Below are 15,720 nucleotides of genomic sequence, written 5' to 3' on the forward strand. Positions count from 1 at the left end.
TGAGAATGTTTTGAACATATCTTTAAATTTCTGATTCTGTCATACAGGAAAACTATCCACCTCCACAAAACCTTTTTTCCAGGAGTTGGATAGACTGTGGTTCTGAAATAAACGTTTGTTAATACTTGATATTTTTATATAGATCTTGCCATTCACAAGAAGGCGGGTTGTTCCTTGCTAAAAATACAGCCAAAGCATTAATGAGGAAAAGCTTGATAATTTGGTATTGGTATTCAGATTTTGGTGTCTTGAGTCCCTTTTCAAGGTCTGACTTTCTCACAGCTATGAGGAATGCCTCAGTTGTGACTGAGTTTATCCTGCTGGGCATCCCACACACAAAGGATCTGGGGACCATGCTCTTTGTCCTGTTTTTGTCTTTCTACATATTCACACTTATGGGAAACTTACTCATCCTACTGGCAATTGTCTCCTCCACTGCACTTCACACTCCTATGTACTTCTTCCTGAGTAAACTGTCTTTGTGTGACATATTTTTCCCTTCTGTGAGTTCCCCCAAGATGCTCTTTTACCTCTCAGGGAATAGTCGAACCATCTCCTATGCTGGCTGTGCATCCCAGCTCTTCTTCTACCATTTCCTGGGCTGTACTGAGTGTTTCCTTTACACTGTGATGGCCTATGATCGCTTTGTTGCCATATGTCACCCTCTGCGCTACACAATAATCATGAGCCACAGAGTATGTGTCATCCTAGCCCTGGGAACTTCAGTTTTTGGCTGTATTCAGGCCACCTTTCTAACCACTCTCACCTTCCAATTGCCCTACTGTGGCCGCAATGAAGTGGACTATTTCTTCTGTGATATTCCAGTGATGCTGAAGTTGGCTTGTGCAGATACCTCAGCCATGGAGATGGTGGGGTTCATCAGTGTTGGCCTCATGCCCCTCAGCTGCTTTCTTCTCATCCTTACCTCCTACAGTTGCATTGTATACTCCATCCTGAAGATCCGCTCTGCGGAGGGCCGACGTCACGCCTTTTCCACCTGCAGTGCCCACCTCACTGCTATCTTACTTTTCTACATGCCAGTGGTCGTCATCTACCTAAGGCCAACCCCAAGCCCCTGGCTGGATGCAACTGTTCAGGTCCTGAATAACCTGGTCACCCCCATGCTGAACCCCTTGATCTACAGCCTCAGGAATAAGGAGGTAAAATCATCACTGAAGAAAGTCCTACATCAACTGGTCTTCCTTCCTGAGAAGTTGTAGAGAGCGAACAGTAGCTAACATTTCAACTGCACTTCATAGCTTACAGAATATTTTAAAATAGTTCTCACAAATATTTTTGGATTTGAGAGTGCAGGTATTATTATGAATACCTCCAATTTGCAATGTAGGGTTAAAATTCAAAGAATTAAAGTGACTTATCGAAGGATACATAAAGAGTGATGGCAGAATGAAGACTCTAAGGCTGGTTTTCTGACTCTGGGATCTGTGCTTTCTTGAGGATATCATACTGCTGATGAGGTAAAGGAGTGTGCCCCAGTGAGCAGAACTGCTTGGACCTTCTGCTTCATAAACTTTATTTTCTTCATCCTCCTATGTACACTTCTCCTCTTCTTGTCCCTGTCACTCTGACACTTCTTCATCTTGCATTGATTGTCTCCTCAAATGCCTGAATTGGATAAACTCTCGTTTTATTGGTCTAGATGTTGTTGAAAAAAAGTGGGAAATGTGCATCCCCATGGCTGTAAGTAGCACCCTAAGAAAACATAAAGAAGTTGTATAAAGAGAAAGGCTTCTGTCTGGGACCTGAGGGGGGTCTCATGATTGAAGCAGAGCTACTGGTGTACTGAATCATCTAAAATCCCCATCGGTTGGGCTTTGGCCCTAGCCATGGAAGTGCAGCATGTAAATGAGAATGTCGAAAGGGAAGATGGGGGAATCCATAGAGGGGTGACTGTGCTCTAATACCATATTAGAAAACCTGGACTTGGCTTTGTATTGCTTTGTACGACAATTCTGGGTCCAACCAGTCATTGTTCTGTGTCTTTGGCTTCTCTGTTTAACTGAAAGGGTTTAATTTTGTTCCTCATTCTTTCATTTCTTTATTTTATTATTATTATTCTTTTTTGAAATATGCTAGGAATGAAAAAATACTATTTCAATACAGTGAGCTATTGTTTTTATGAGTGAATCCATTGAGAATCCTATCACACTTGGGGTATATATTTGTTATGAAGTTTATTCTAACAGTGAAGTAGAGAGGAAAGGACACTGGGAAGAGAATGATGGAAAAGGAGGGGACAGGGGGATAAACTAGTTTATTTTTTCCCTCCTGTCCTTCTCAGAATCAGACAGCAGCTAAGGAATCTGCCAGACCAAATCAGCACCGATGCATCTATGCCCCCAGCCACTGTGGTGAGCCAGCACATGCTCTTGCAGTGGCAACAAACTCTTGTCTAGTCACTTCTGTTAAATGCCTAAAAACCCTCTCAGTATTGAATCTCCCTTGTTTCTCAGTGAACAAGAATTTAAAGAGAAGGTGGAAATACATCTCAAATTATGTCAAATTTAGTATCTCTCTTCTCAAACCTCTCTGAGTGCATTTGAAGACTCTTCTTATTCCTCAATTTCCTGGTTGTAGCTGCTCAGATGGTCAAAATAGAACAATTTATAAGAATAAAAGATGCAATCCAGTTCACTTTCATCTTCACTCACACAGACGTCATTTGATGAATAACTTTGTGCTAGGGGTAGGGAACACAAAGATGAAGAAGACGTGATCCTCCTGGAATGTGTCAGTCTACCGGAGACGATCAACAGATAAGCAACTAACTAGAACATCTCATGATAAATAAAGGTATGAAATATAGCAGAAAAAGTGGAGTACGTTTTTGGGGGGCTGTGGACGGTCCTCACATAAGAGCTGTTGAAAGTTTTTGTTTGTCTGTCTACTCCCAACCCCATGAAGAATGGCTGAGACATGTTTTATAGGAGGAAGCAACATGTTTCTCAAACTTTTGCTTTTTGGGATGACAGGGATGGAAGATAATTCCTTGAGTGAATACCTCAACTATATGCCATTTATGAGTGAATGTTCTTGTAGGAAAAATAAAATTCATTTGACCTGTTTTTAGGGTTCTTCCTTCATCTCAGCAATTTGTCCGAGAGAGAGAGAGAGAGCGAGAGAGAGAGAGAGAGAGAGAGAGAGAGAGAGAGAAAGAGAGAGAGAGGTCTTGCAAAAAAGAACTTTATCTCTACTTCCTTAAACAAATAGACCTCTCTGCTTGTCCCAGGGTTTCTGAGAGATGTGGGCAGCTCTTCTGTCTCCAGGTAGTATCTGAGCTCTCTTTACACCTAAGCAGGAGTCCAGAATGCCAGGCTCAGGTTGGGTTTAATGGTAGAATGAGACTTGTCTGTGTTCTAGAATTAAAAGGACAATGTAAGAATAATTTGAAAGAAAAAAAAAGTCAATGGAAGAAATCCCAAACCAGGTAGATCATCTATCTAGCAGAATGTTTAATCTACAGGGACAGAGCATAGACAGAGATTCAAAGCCCCAATGCAAGGAGGCCAGAGAAGAATAAGAATGTTGAAACAGAGGTTCAGAGTAGGTTTTGAGCAGAATGGGCTACACCATTTATCTCCTGAGACACTGGATTCTACCATGGTCTAGGAGTGGCATCCAAGACCTGATCCCAAGTGGATTCTCGTTTCTTTAAAGGCTTCTCTGTTTACTCTAACACTTTCTACAAAATACCACTGTAGTCTTTAATCACTGTTTCTTTTTGCTCCTCTCCAAACTTGTTACATAATCAATGCCTGTTCTGAATTCAACCTATGTTTTACGTACAGCCTCCAGAGAGACGAATTATGATGTGGCCATCTGAAGTGGAAAACTGTGACATAAATACTGACACTGGGGCTGAGACAATGGTTGCTCACATAGCACTGGGGGATTGTGAAAAGAAGTTTTCAAAGGAGTGTTCACAGTAGATACCTATTCTGTTTAAGGATCCCTCCTGATTTGTTCTAAATTAAACTAATTGAAACGAATGAATAACTAGTCAGAATTAATGTTCTCAATCATTTGATCTGCAAATTTTTTTTGTTCAGGAATATTGACTTTCCCTTTCCAAAAATAATTATTCAAGTTAAGAAAATAGAATTATTTGTGCTTTGCTAGTTCACTCAGCGGAAGAGGAGCAATAATGCTTGTGATTACTGAAATGATAAAGCGGTGAGAAAGAATTATTTATCGTTCCTTTTTTTACATTACATTGTTTACAAATATTATTTTCATGCTTGTTTTGATAATATTCTACATGACAATATCAAAAAGCCATTCTTCATTGTCCAGCTGGATCCCTTCTTTCTAAATGTTTTTATTAAATAGTAAACCATTAGAAAATAATATTAATAAAAATATGTCAAGTATAAGGAACTGCAATACAATGAAACCTGGGTCCCAATACCTAGTTTAAGGAAGAAAGCAGTGTAAATGCCTTTGTTCTCAGTGGACCTGGGCCTTATTTTATATCCTCCACTCTCTACAAAGCATCACTGTCCTGAATTTGGTTCTTATTATTCCCTTATTTTTCTTTAGATTTCCCCCAATATGTTTGTGTCCTTAAACACAATATTGCAAGGTGTTTTTGTTTGTTTGTTTGTTTGTTTTTTACTTTACAGCAATTTAATTTTACTGAAATTTGCTTTTCATAACCTAAGTGCTACTTTTTTGATATTTATGCCATTGCATGTGTCTGAAATTAATTCATTACTGTCAAAGTATAGGCTCAAGTTGTGTAAAAATATAAACATTTATTTTGTTTCGTTTTGTTTATTCATGAATAAATATGAATTTCCAGAATATAAGAACTCTTTTTCTTTTTTTAAACAACCACAATATTTTGGTAAGTTCTTCATACCTATTAATATGTATAGGTATGACATAAAGATATCATCACCAACTTTTCTTCAAGACTTTCTTTTATTGGAGAAGGTCCAAGATGGCAGAATAGATTAACACTACACCTGCTGCCTCTCAGGATCACATAAAATTACAACTAAATTGTAGAACAATCAAACTTCAGAATCATCTGAAGACTAGCTGAACAGAACGCTTATCACTAAGGATATAAAGAAGAGGCCACACTGAGACTGGTAGGAAGGGCAGAGATGTGAAACAGGCTGACCCTAAACCCACAGGTAGTGGTTGAGCACTGGGAGGGACACCTCAGAGGTGGTGGTATCCCTGAAGAGTGAGGGGTACCTGCCCCACACTGGGATGCCCAGCCCAGGGGTCCTATTCTGGGAAGAAGAGTCCCCACCCTGTCTGGCAGTGAAAATCAAAGAGGATTTCATCCATCCGTCCTGGTGAGACATAAGGCTGCTGGAAACCAAACAAATGTCCTGGACCACACGGCCTCACAGGTGAATTTTAGCAAACATTCAAAAAAGAATTAACACCTATTCTTCTCAAGCTATTCCAAAAAATTCAAGAGGAGGGGCAGGTGCCAAGCTCATTCTATGAGTCCAACATTACCCTGATTCCAAAACCAGACAAAGACATTACAATAATAATAATGATAATGATAAGTGAAGAAGAAAAAGAAGAAAAAAGAAAGAAAGAAAGAAGGAAAAGAAAGAAAGAATAGTTCAATATCCCTGATGAACAGAGATGCAAAAATTCTCAAGAATGTACTCAGTCATAAAAACGAATGAAATCTTACCATTTGCAACAACATGGATGGACCTTGAGAATATTATGCTAAGTGAAATAAATCAGACTTAGAAAGACAAATACCATATGATCTCACTTATGTGTGGAATTTAAAGAACAGGATAAATGGACAAACAAAAAAGAAATAGACTCAGAGATATAGAAACAAAACCTGGTGGTGGCTAGATGGGAGGGGTGAGGGGATGGGGACAAGGTGAAGGGATTAGAAAGAACAAATTAGTAGACAAAATGTGGTCATGGGGATATGAAATACAGTATGGGGAATATAACCAACAATGTTGTAAAGATTCTGTAAAGTGCCAGATGGACACTGCACTTATCAAGAGATCATTTCATAGACTATGCAGATGCATGACCAACATGCTGTACAACTGAAGCTGAAGTAGAGTAATATTGTATGTCAACTATAATGTATATATATATATATATATATATATATATATATATATATACACATACATTCATAGGAGGGGAAGTATGGCATAAGGAAGGTAGTCAAGAGTATTGTAACAGTCATATAAGATGTCAGAGGGGTAGTAGCTTGGGGGAGAGTGGTTATCATTTTGTGAGGGGTGTAAATGTCTAACTATCATGTTGCTTTGTACACCTGAAACTAAGAAAATAAAATCCTCAGCAAAACAATAGCAAACTGAATTCAGCAGTACCTTAAAAGGATCATACACCATGATCAAATGAGATTTATTTCTGGTATGCAAGGTTGGTTCAATATCCACAATTAATTAATGTGACACACGACTTTTAAAAAATGAAAGATAAGAATCATACGATCATATCAATTGATGCAGAAAAAGCATTTGCCAAAACCCAGCATTCATTTATGATAAAAACTCTCAGCGAGGTGGGAATAGAGGGAACATATATCAACATTGTAAAGGCCACATAGGACAAACCCACAGCTAACATCAGACTCAAGCTAAAAGCATTCCCCTTAAGATCAGCAACAAGACAAGGATGTCCAATTTCACCACTTTTATTCAACATTGTATTGGAACTCCTAGCCACAGCAATCAGAAAAGAAAAAGAAGTAAAACGCATCCAAATTGGAAAGAAAGACATAAAATGGTCATTATTTGCAGATGATGTTACTGTATTTAGAGAACCCTAAAGATCCCACTAAAAAACTATTAGAAGTGATAAATGAATTCAGTAAAGTAGCAGGATACACAATTAATATTCAGAAATTGGTTGCACTTTTATACACCAGTAATGAACTATCAGAAAAATAAATTAAGAAAACAATCCCATTTACAATTGCATACAAATAAAATAAAATAAAATACCTAGGAATAAATTTAACCATTGAAGTAAAAGGCCTGTACTCAGAAAATTATAGAACACTGAAGAGAAAAGTTGAAGATACAAATAAATGAGAGCATATGACATGCTCATGGATAGGAAGAATTAATATATTTAAAATGTCCATAGCACCCAAAGCAATACATAGATTTAACGCAGTCCCTATCAAAATACTAATGACATTTTTCACAGAACTAGAACAAATAATCCTAAACTTCATATGAAACCACAAAATACCCCAAGTATCCATAGCAATCTTGAGGGGGAAAAAAAGAACAAAACTGAAGGTATCACACTGTATCAGGTATCACCTGATATCAAACTACACTGCAAGACTATGGCAATCAAAACAGCATATTATTGGGGGAGTGATGTCATAGGAATGGCGGCAGCGAGGTGGTCTTCTTGACTTCTCCTCCAGAACTTAGCACAAATTGAACATCTATAACCCATCAAAGGATTATCTGTTCATCACACAGAACAGCTAAGAGACTCATAGGAAGATTACTTGAAGGTGGGCAAACCGTGAACAGGGGAAGAGGGAAGGGAACAGTGTGGAGACACAGCTGGCATCCGCAGCTGTGGAGACACAGGGGGTCCCAGAACAGAACAGAGATCACAAAAGCCAGGAGGTGGGCTCTTTTCCTGCATCCCACAGCTGATCTCTCCCGCCGAGAGAGTAGTGTATCCAGCGTTTGATGCAGTAACCTCAGCTGAGAACTACAGCTGTGCCCTAGCTCAGACAAAGAAGTAAAAACTATACGTGGGCCCTTCCCGGCACTCTCCCACGGCAATCCTGCCCCCTACTGACCCAGAGACATAATCTGGCCCCTGAACTGAGGAGTAGTGTCAGATTACAGAGGAGCCATAGCACTCAGGATCTGGGAAAACCCAGTTTGCAACTGTGACCTAGGGAAGAGGCTAGGAAGTGTGACACTGCTGGGCTGGTAGACAGAAGACTCCTCTATCCCCAGACCCCATCTTTTCTGGCCTGCCTAGGGAAGGACAATTACAACTGTGGAGACATACCCAGGGGTCAGCAGCAGATGAGAGAGGCAGCTCTGGGCTTTCAGCAGCTCAGAAATCTCACATCCTCCACCCCCCACCCCTGACAGAAGACATGCCCTAAGACTCAGGAGAGTTGAGCACAGGGCTGGCTGTGGTATTCTCAGTGCATGTATATGCAGGCGAGAGCAGAAACTGCACTGACTTTGTATAAACTACCATCCACACCCCTTAACCCCACTCATCTAAAAATGCAGTGCCATTGTAACTCTCAGCTGGATTTTCCTCCACAAGACACAGAGGACTCTTTGGACAGAAGAGGACAACCTGGAGATTGCTTGGTGGGCTTGAGCCAAGACTGGCAATGCTTTTTTTTTTTTTTGTATTTTTTACATTTTTGCCTGTGTTCAGTGTGGCTTATCAGTTGTTTTAACATGTGAGTGTATTTGGTTTTTTTCTTTGTTGTTGTTGTTGTTGTTGTTGTTGTTGTGCTTGGTGATTTGCTTTGTTCTGAAATTGCCCTACACAAAGGCCCAGCACAAGAGGCACAAGATTCAATACACCCAGAGGCCAACTCCAGACCAAAGCAGACTATTACTGGGTTTGACCTACAAGTGACACATTCAGAGGGAATTCTTTACAGGCACAAGAGCCCATAGGGGCCAAGCCTCATTTAAGCGGTCAACCATCAAGCAGCAGATCATCCACTGTGGGCAGAGCCAAGTCTCACAACTAGTCAGCCTAGGAGTCAATCCCACCTACTGACAAGCCAAAAGCAATTAAAGCTCAACTTTAACAGGATAATATACACAACACAAGGGTCACCATTGGAGCACATGCACAGGAGAATAGGGAAGTGGTGCAAGTCAAATATAAAGGTCACATACTACGTAAGATCACCCAGCAAAGACCAAGAACCCTAGGGGATCTATTTAATGCATTGAAGCAAACACAGAGAGTCAGCCAGAATGGGGAAACAAAGAAACATGTCCCAAATAAAAGAACAGAAGAAACCTCCAGAGTTGGAACCAAATGAAATAGAGGTAACCAACCTATCAGAGACAGAGTTCAGAACACTGATGATAAGAATGTTTAAGGAGCTTAGTGACGACATAAAGAAGGATAAAGAAATCATAATGAACAACCAGTTAGAACTAAAGAATACAATAACTGAAAAAAAGAACACACTTGAAGGAATTACCAGTAGGTTAAATTAGGCAGAGGATCGAATCAGCGACTTAGAAGACAAGTTAGCAGAGATCACCCAAACGGAACAACAAAAAGAAAAAATTATAAAAAACAATAAAAATGGTTTAAGAGACTTCTGTGATAACATCAAGCACAAGCACAACAACATGAGCATCATAGGAATACCAGAAGGTGAAGAGAGGGAGCAAGGGATTGAGAACATATTTGAAGTAATAATGACCGAAAACTTCCCTAACCTGGTGAAGGAAACTGACATACAAGCCCAGGAAGTGCAAAGAGTTCCAACCAGGATAAACCCAAACAGTTCCACACCAAGACACATCACGTTTAAAATGGCAAAGGTCAAAGACAAAGAGAGAATCCTAAAAGCAGCAAGAGAAAGACAGTGGGTTACATACAAGGGAACTCCTATAAGACTATCAAATGACTTTTCTACAGAAACTTTGCAGGCCAAAAGAGAGTGGAAGGAAATATTCAAAGTGATGAAAAACAAAGGCCTACAACTTAGATTGCTTTATCCAGCAAGGCTATCATTTAAAATTGAAGGAGAGATAAAGAGCTTCCCAGAAAAGAATAAGATAAAGGAATTCATTACCACCAAGCCAGCATTGCAGGAAATATTAAAAGGGCTTCTGTAAACAGAAGAAAGATGAAAACAATCTGACTACAAATAACAAAATGGCAATAACAATGTACCTATCAATAATCACTTAAAATGTAAATGGATTAAAGACTCAAATCAAAAGACATAGGGTGGCTGAGTGGATAAGAAAACAAGACCCTTGCATATGCTGTATACAAGAGACTTACCTCAATCAAAAGACACACACAGGCTGAAAGTGAACGGTTGGAGTAAGACATTTCATGCAAATGGAAATGAGAAAAAAGCTGGATTAGCAATACTTATACCCGACAAAATAGACTTTAAAATGAAGAATATATTAAAAGACAAAGATGGGCACTACATAATAACAAAGGGATCGATCTGACAAGAGGACATAACCTTAGTAAACATCTATGAACCCAACATATAAGCACCTAAATATATAAAACAGATATTGACCGACATAAAGAGAAAGATCAACAGTTACACTATTGTAGTAGGGGACTTCAACACGCCTCTGACAATAAGGGACAGGTCTTCCAGATGGAAAATAAATATGGAAACAGCGGCCTTAAATGGCACATTGGACCAGTTGGATTTAACCAATATTTTCAGAGCATTTCACCCCAAAGCTGCAGAATACATGTTCTTCTCAAATGCACATGGAACATTTTTCAAGACAGACCACGTGTTAGGGCACAAAACAAGTCTCGATAAATTTAAGAAAATTGAAATAATAACAATGGTCTCCTCTGACCACAGTGCTATGAAATTAGAAATCAACTACAGGAAAGAAACTGGAAGACACACCAATTCATGGAGGCTGAATAACATGTTACTAAATAATGAATGGGTCAACCATGAGATCAAGGAAGAAATAAAAAGATATCTCGAGACAAATGAAAATGAAAACACAATGACCCAAAATCTATAGGATGCAGTGAAAGTAGTCCTAAGTGGGAAATTCATAGCACTAGAAGCCTACCTAAAGAAACAAGAAAAATCACAAATCAACAGTTAAGGGATGTGGAAAAAGAACAGTAAAATAAGCCCAAAGGAAGTACAAGGAAGGAAATAATAAAGATCAGAGGGGAAATAAATGAAACAGAGACCCAAAAAAATAAATAAATAAAAAAAAGATGAATGAATCCAAGAGCTGGTTTTTCAAGATGATAAAGAAAATCAACAAACCTTTAGCCAGACTCATCAAAAAAAAAAAAAAAAAAAAAAAAAGGAGAGTGAGGACCCAAATAAATAAAATCAGAAATGAACGTGGAGAAGAGAGAACCGACACCACAGAAATACAAAAAAAGAAAAAAAGAAATAAATACGAGCAGCTATATGCCAACAAATTAGACTATCTGGAAGAAATGGACAATTTTCTAGAAGCATACCACCTTCCAAGGCTAACTCAAGAAGAAACAGAAAACCTGAATAGACTGATTACTACCAAGGAAATTGAATCAGTAATCAACAAGCTCCCCACAAACAAAAGCCCTGGACCAGGTCGCTTTACAGGTGAATTTTACAAAACATTCAAAAAGGAATTATCACCTATTCTCCTGAAACTATTGCAAAAATTCCAGTAGGAGGGAAGTCTCTGAAACAATTTTTACGAGGCCACTATCACCTTGATCCCAAAATCAGACAAAGACATTACAAAAAAAGAAAACTACAGGCCACTATCCCTAATGAACATTGATGCAAAAATCGTCAACAAAATATTAGCAAACAGAGTTCCGCAATATATTAAAAAGATCATACACCATGATCAAGTGGGATTCATCCCTGGTATTCAAGGTTGGTGCAACATCCACAAATCAATTAATGTGATACACCACATTAACAAAATGAAAAGTAAAAATCATATGATAATATCAATAGATGCAGAAAAAGCATTTGACAAAATTCAGCAGCCATTCATGATAAAAACCCTTAAGAAAGTGGGAATAGAGGGATCATCTCTCAACATAATAAAGGCCATATATGATAAACCCACAGCTAACATCATACTCAATGGGGAAAAGCTAAAACCATTCCCCTTAAGGTAAAACCTTTTCCCTTAAGATCGGGAAAAAGTCAAGTTTGTCCACTTTCTCCACTTCTATTCAACATACTTCTGGAAGTTCTAGCCACAGGAATCAGACAAGAAAAAGAAATAAAGGGCATCCAAATCGGTAAGGAGGAAGTAAAATTGTCATTATATGCACATGATATGATACTATATATAGAGAACCCTAAAGACTCCACCAAAAAACTACTAGAGCTGATAGATGAATTTAGTAAAGTAGCAGGATACAAAATTAATATTCAGAAATCAGTTGCATTTGTATATACCAATAATAAATATTGGAAGGAGAAATTAAGAAAACAATACTATTTACAATTGCTTCAAAGACTATAAAATACCTGGGAATAAATTTAACCAAAGAAGTAAAAGATCTGTACTCAGAAAATTATAAGATACTGAAATTAAAGAAGATACAAATATATGGAAACACATACAATCTCATGGATAGGAAGAATTAATATCGTTAAAATGTCCATACTGCCTAAGGCAATATACAGATTCAACACAATTCCTATCAAATTATCAAGGACAATTTTCACAGAAATAGAATATATAATCCTAAAATTTATATGGAACCATAAAAGACCCCAACTAGCCTCGGCAATCTTGAGAAGTAAGAACAAAGTGGGAGGTATAACGATATCTGACATCAAATTATACTACAAGGCTACAGTAATCAAAACAGCATGGTACTGGCATAAAAACAGACACATAGATTAATGGAATAGAATAGAGAGCCCAGAAATAAATCCATGCCTATATGGTCATTTAATCTACGACAATGGAAGCAAAAATTTACGGTGGGGAAAAGACAGTCTATTCAATAAATGTTGCTGGGAAACCTGGACAGACACTTGCAAATAAAATGAAGCTGGACCACCTCCTTACACCACATACTAGAATAAATTCAAAATGGATTAAAGACTTACATGTAAGATCTGAAACCATAAAACTCCTAGAAGAAAATATAGGAAGAAAGTTTACAGACATTACGGAGTAATATTTTTACTGATATATCCCTTGGAACAAGGGAAGTAAGAGAAAAAATAAACATATGGGATTACATCAAGCTAAAAAGTTTTTTCACAGCAAAGGAAACCATCAATAAAACAAAAAGGGATCCTACAGAATGGGAGAAGACACTTGTCAATGATGTATCTGATAAGGAGTTAATATCCAAAATTTATAAAGAACTCACTCAATTCAACTCGAAAAAAACAAACAACCCAATTAAAAAATGGGCAGAGGACATGAAGAGGTATTTTTCTAAAGAGGACATACAGATGGCAAACAGACGTATGAAAAAATGTTCAACCTCACTAATCATTAGAGAAATGCAAATAAAAACCACAACGGCATACCACCTCACTCCTGTCAGAATGGCTATCATCAATAAATTAAGAAACAACAAGTGCTGAACAGGATGTGGAGAAAAGGGAATCCTTATGAAGTGTTGGTGGGATTGCAGATTGGTACAGCCACTATGGCATACAGCATGATAAGCTCCTCAAAAATTAAAAATAGAACTCTCTCATGACCCAGCAATTCTATTCCTGGGTATTTATCCAAAGAGATACACAATACTAATTCGAAAAATATATGCACTCTTATGTTCACTGCAGTGCTATTTACAGTGAAGGTATGGAAAGAACTGAAATGACCACAAATAGATGAATGGATAAAGAAGAGGTTGGGGGCTGGCCCGGTGGCTCAGGCGGTTAGAGCTCCATGCTCCTAACTCCGAAGGCTGTCGGTTCGATTCCCACATGGGCCAGTGGGCTCTCAACCACAAGGTTGCCAGTTCAATTCCTCAAGTCCTGCAAGGGATGGTGGGCTCTGCCCCCTGCATCTAAGATTGAACATGGCACCTTGAGCTGAGCTGCCTCCCGGATGGCTCAGTTGTTGGTTGGAGCGCGGGCTCTCAACCACAAGGTTGCCAGTTCAATTCCTCGACTCCTGCAAGGGATGGTGGGCAGCGCCCCCTGCAACTAAAATTGAACACGGCACCTTGAGCTGAGCTGCCGCTGAGCTCCCGGATGGCTCAGTTGATTGGAGCCTGTCCTCTCAACCACAAGGTTGCCGGTTCGACTCCCGCAAGGGATGGTGGGCTGTGCCCCCTGCAACTAGCAACGGCAACTGGACCTGGAGCTGAGCTGCACCCTCCACAACTAAGACTGAAAGAACAACAACTTGAAGCTGACCAGAACCCCCCACAACTAAGATTGAAAGGACAACAATTTGACCATTGTTCCCCAATAAAGTCCTGTTCCCCTTCCCCAATAAAATCTTAAAAAAAAAAAAAAAAAAAAAAGAGGTGGTGCATATACCCAATGGAATATTACTCTGCCATGAAAAAGATTAAAGTATTACCATTTGTGACAACATTTATGGACCTAGAGGGTATTATGCTTAGTGAAATAAGTCAGACGGAGAAAGTCAAATACCATATGATCTCACTCATATGTGGAATCTAAAGAACAAAATTAATGAACAACAAAACAGAAACAGAGCCATAGATACAGAGAGAAACCTAATGGTTACTGGATGGGAAGGGGTGTTGGAGCATTGGCTGAAAAAAATTGAAGGGATTAAGAAGTGCAAATTGATAGTTACAGGAGAGTCACAGGGATGTAAAATACAGTATGGGGAATATAGTCAATAGAATTGTAAAAACGATGTATAGTGTCACATGGGTAGAAGATTTATTGGAGGGATTACTTCATAAGTTATATAAATATCAAACCACTACGCTGTACACCTGAAACTAATATTGAATGCCAATAAAATAATATTGAATGTCATCTAATTTAAAGAATAGTCTAATTTAACATAGACCAATTTAAAACAGACTAATTTAAAATAGACTAATTTAAAAAATAGCCACGGGGATGAGTAGTATAGCATGTTCTAATAGCTATGTGCAGTGTCAAGTGGACAGTAGATGTGGGGTTATCATTTTGTGAGTTTTGTAAGTGTCTGATCACTATGTTGTTCTGTATGCCTGAAACTAATAAAAACAAAAGAAAAATTAATCAAAAAAAGATTCCTTCTACTAGAGAAAAGATAAAATAGAAATTGTATTTAGTTTGGATTTCCCAACAGTAGACACGAGTACAAGGGCTTTAGTATAAGCAATTTATTTAGAAGATGTTCCTGGGACGCATGGTAAAGGAGTAGGAATGTGCGACAGGAAAGGACAGTCAATTAAGCAAGTGTCAATTAATCGTTTACCGTTGTGGAGAACTGGGGCTCAGTCCTACCTGGGATCCTTTGAAAAATCATGTATAACAACTTCCAGGTTTTTCCACTGGGGAGTAAAGGAATTTGGGGTATTTTTATCCCAACTCCTGCCCCACACTGGTTGGTGTATATTCTTGAGAGCATTAACTACCAGACATTTTTCACCTGATCTATATATGCAGAGTGAAAAAATTTCCCTGGACAGCAACTCCTCCTAGAAAGAAGATATGTGGAGCCTTCAGGACATAAAGACACTGTCTGAAGTTCACCTCTGGAGTGGGCTGAGTGGATGTGGACAGAGGTCCTCAGAAATGTTGGTCATAATTCATTTACATCTTAAACTAGTATCTTAACAAAATGCAAACTGCATAATACTATTCTGCTTCTTTAGGGTCTTCAATAATTGTTTGTTGTTCGCAGGTTGAAGTGAAATAATAATAATATAGAATCATTGGAATTAACAATCAGTCTCACCTACCTCTTTAGTCTCTTTCAAGCCAGGAAAACACACACACACACACACACACACACACACACACACACATCTATCTCACACACAATCTACTATCTAGCTAAA

The 15,720-nt window shown here is 38.6% G+C and overlaps 1 protein-coding gene across 1 annotated transcript; it reads left to right on the plus strand.

The window, feature by feature from the left end:
* The first annotated feature begins 284 nt into the window (after positions 1–284).
* LOC109455684 (olfactory receptor 10D1B) lies at positions 285–1,220 on the plus strand. The gene has a single exon (XM_019747395.2). The coding sequence runs from the start codon at positions 285–287 to the stop codon at positions 1,218–1,220; it is 936 nt and encodes a 311-aa protein (XP_019602954.1).
* Positions 1,221–15,720: the final 14,500 nt, after the last annotated feature.

The sequence above is a fragment of the Rhinolophus sinicus genome, linkage group LG16, assembly GCF_036562045.2.
Source record: "Rhinolophus sinicus isolate RSC01 linkage group LG16, ASM3656204v1, whole genome shotgun sequence".
Taxonomy (NCBI): Eukaryota; Metazoa; Chordata; class Mammalia; order Chiroptera; family Rhinolophidae; genus Rhinolophus; species Rhinolophus sinicus.

Bases quoted from the DNA above. Each gene is read 5' to 3' on its own strand.
- LOC109455684 (XM_019747395.2), top strand. From the start codon at position 285: ATGAGGAATGCCTCAGTTGTGACTGAGTTTATCCTGCTGGGCATCCCA.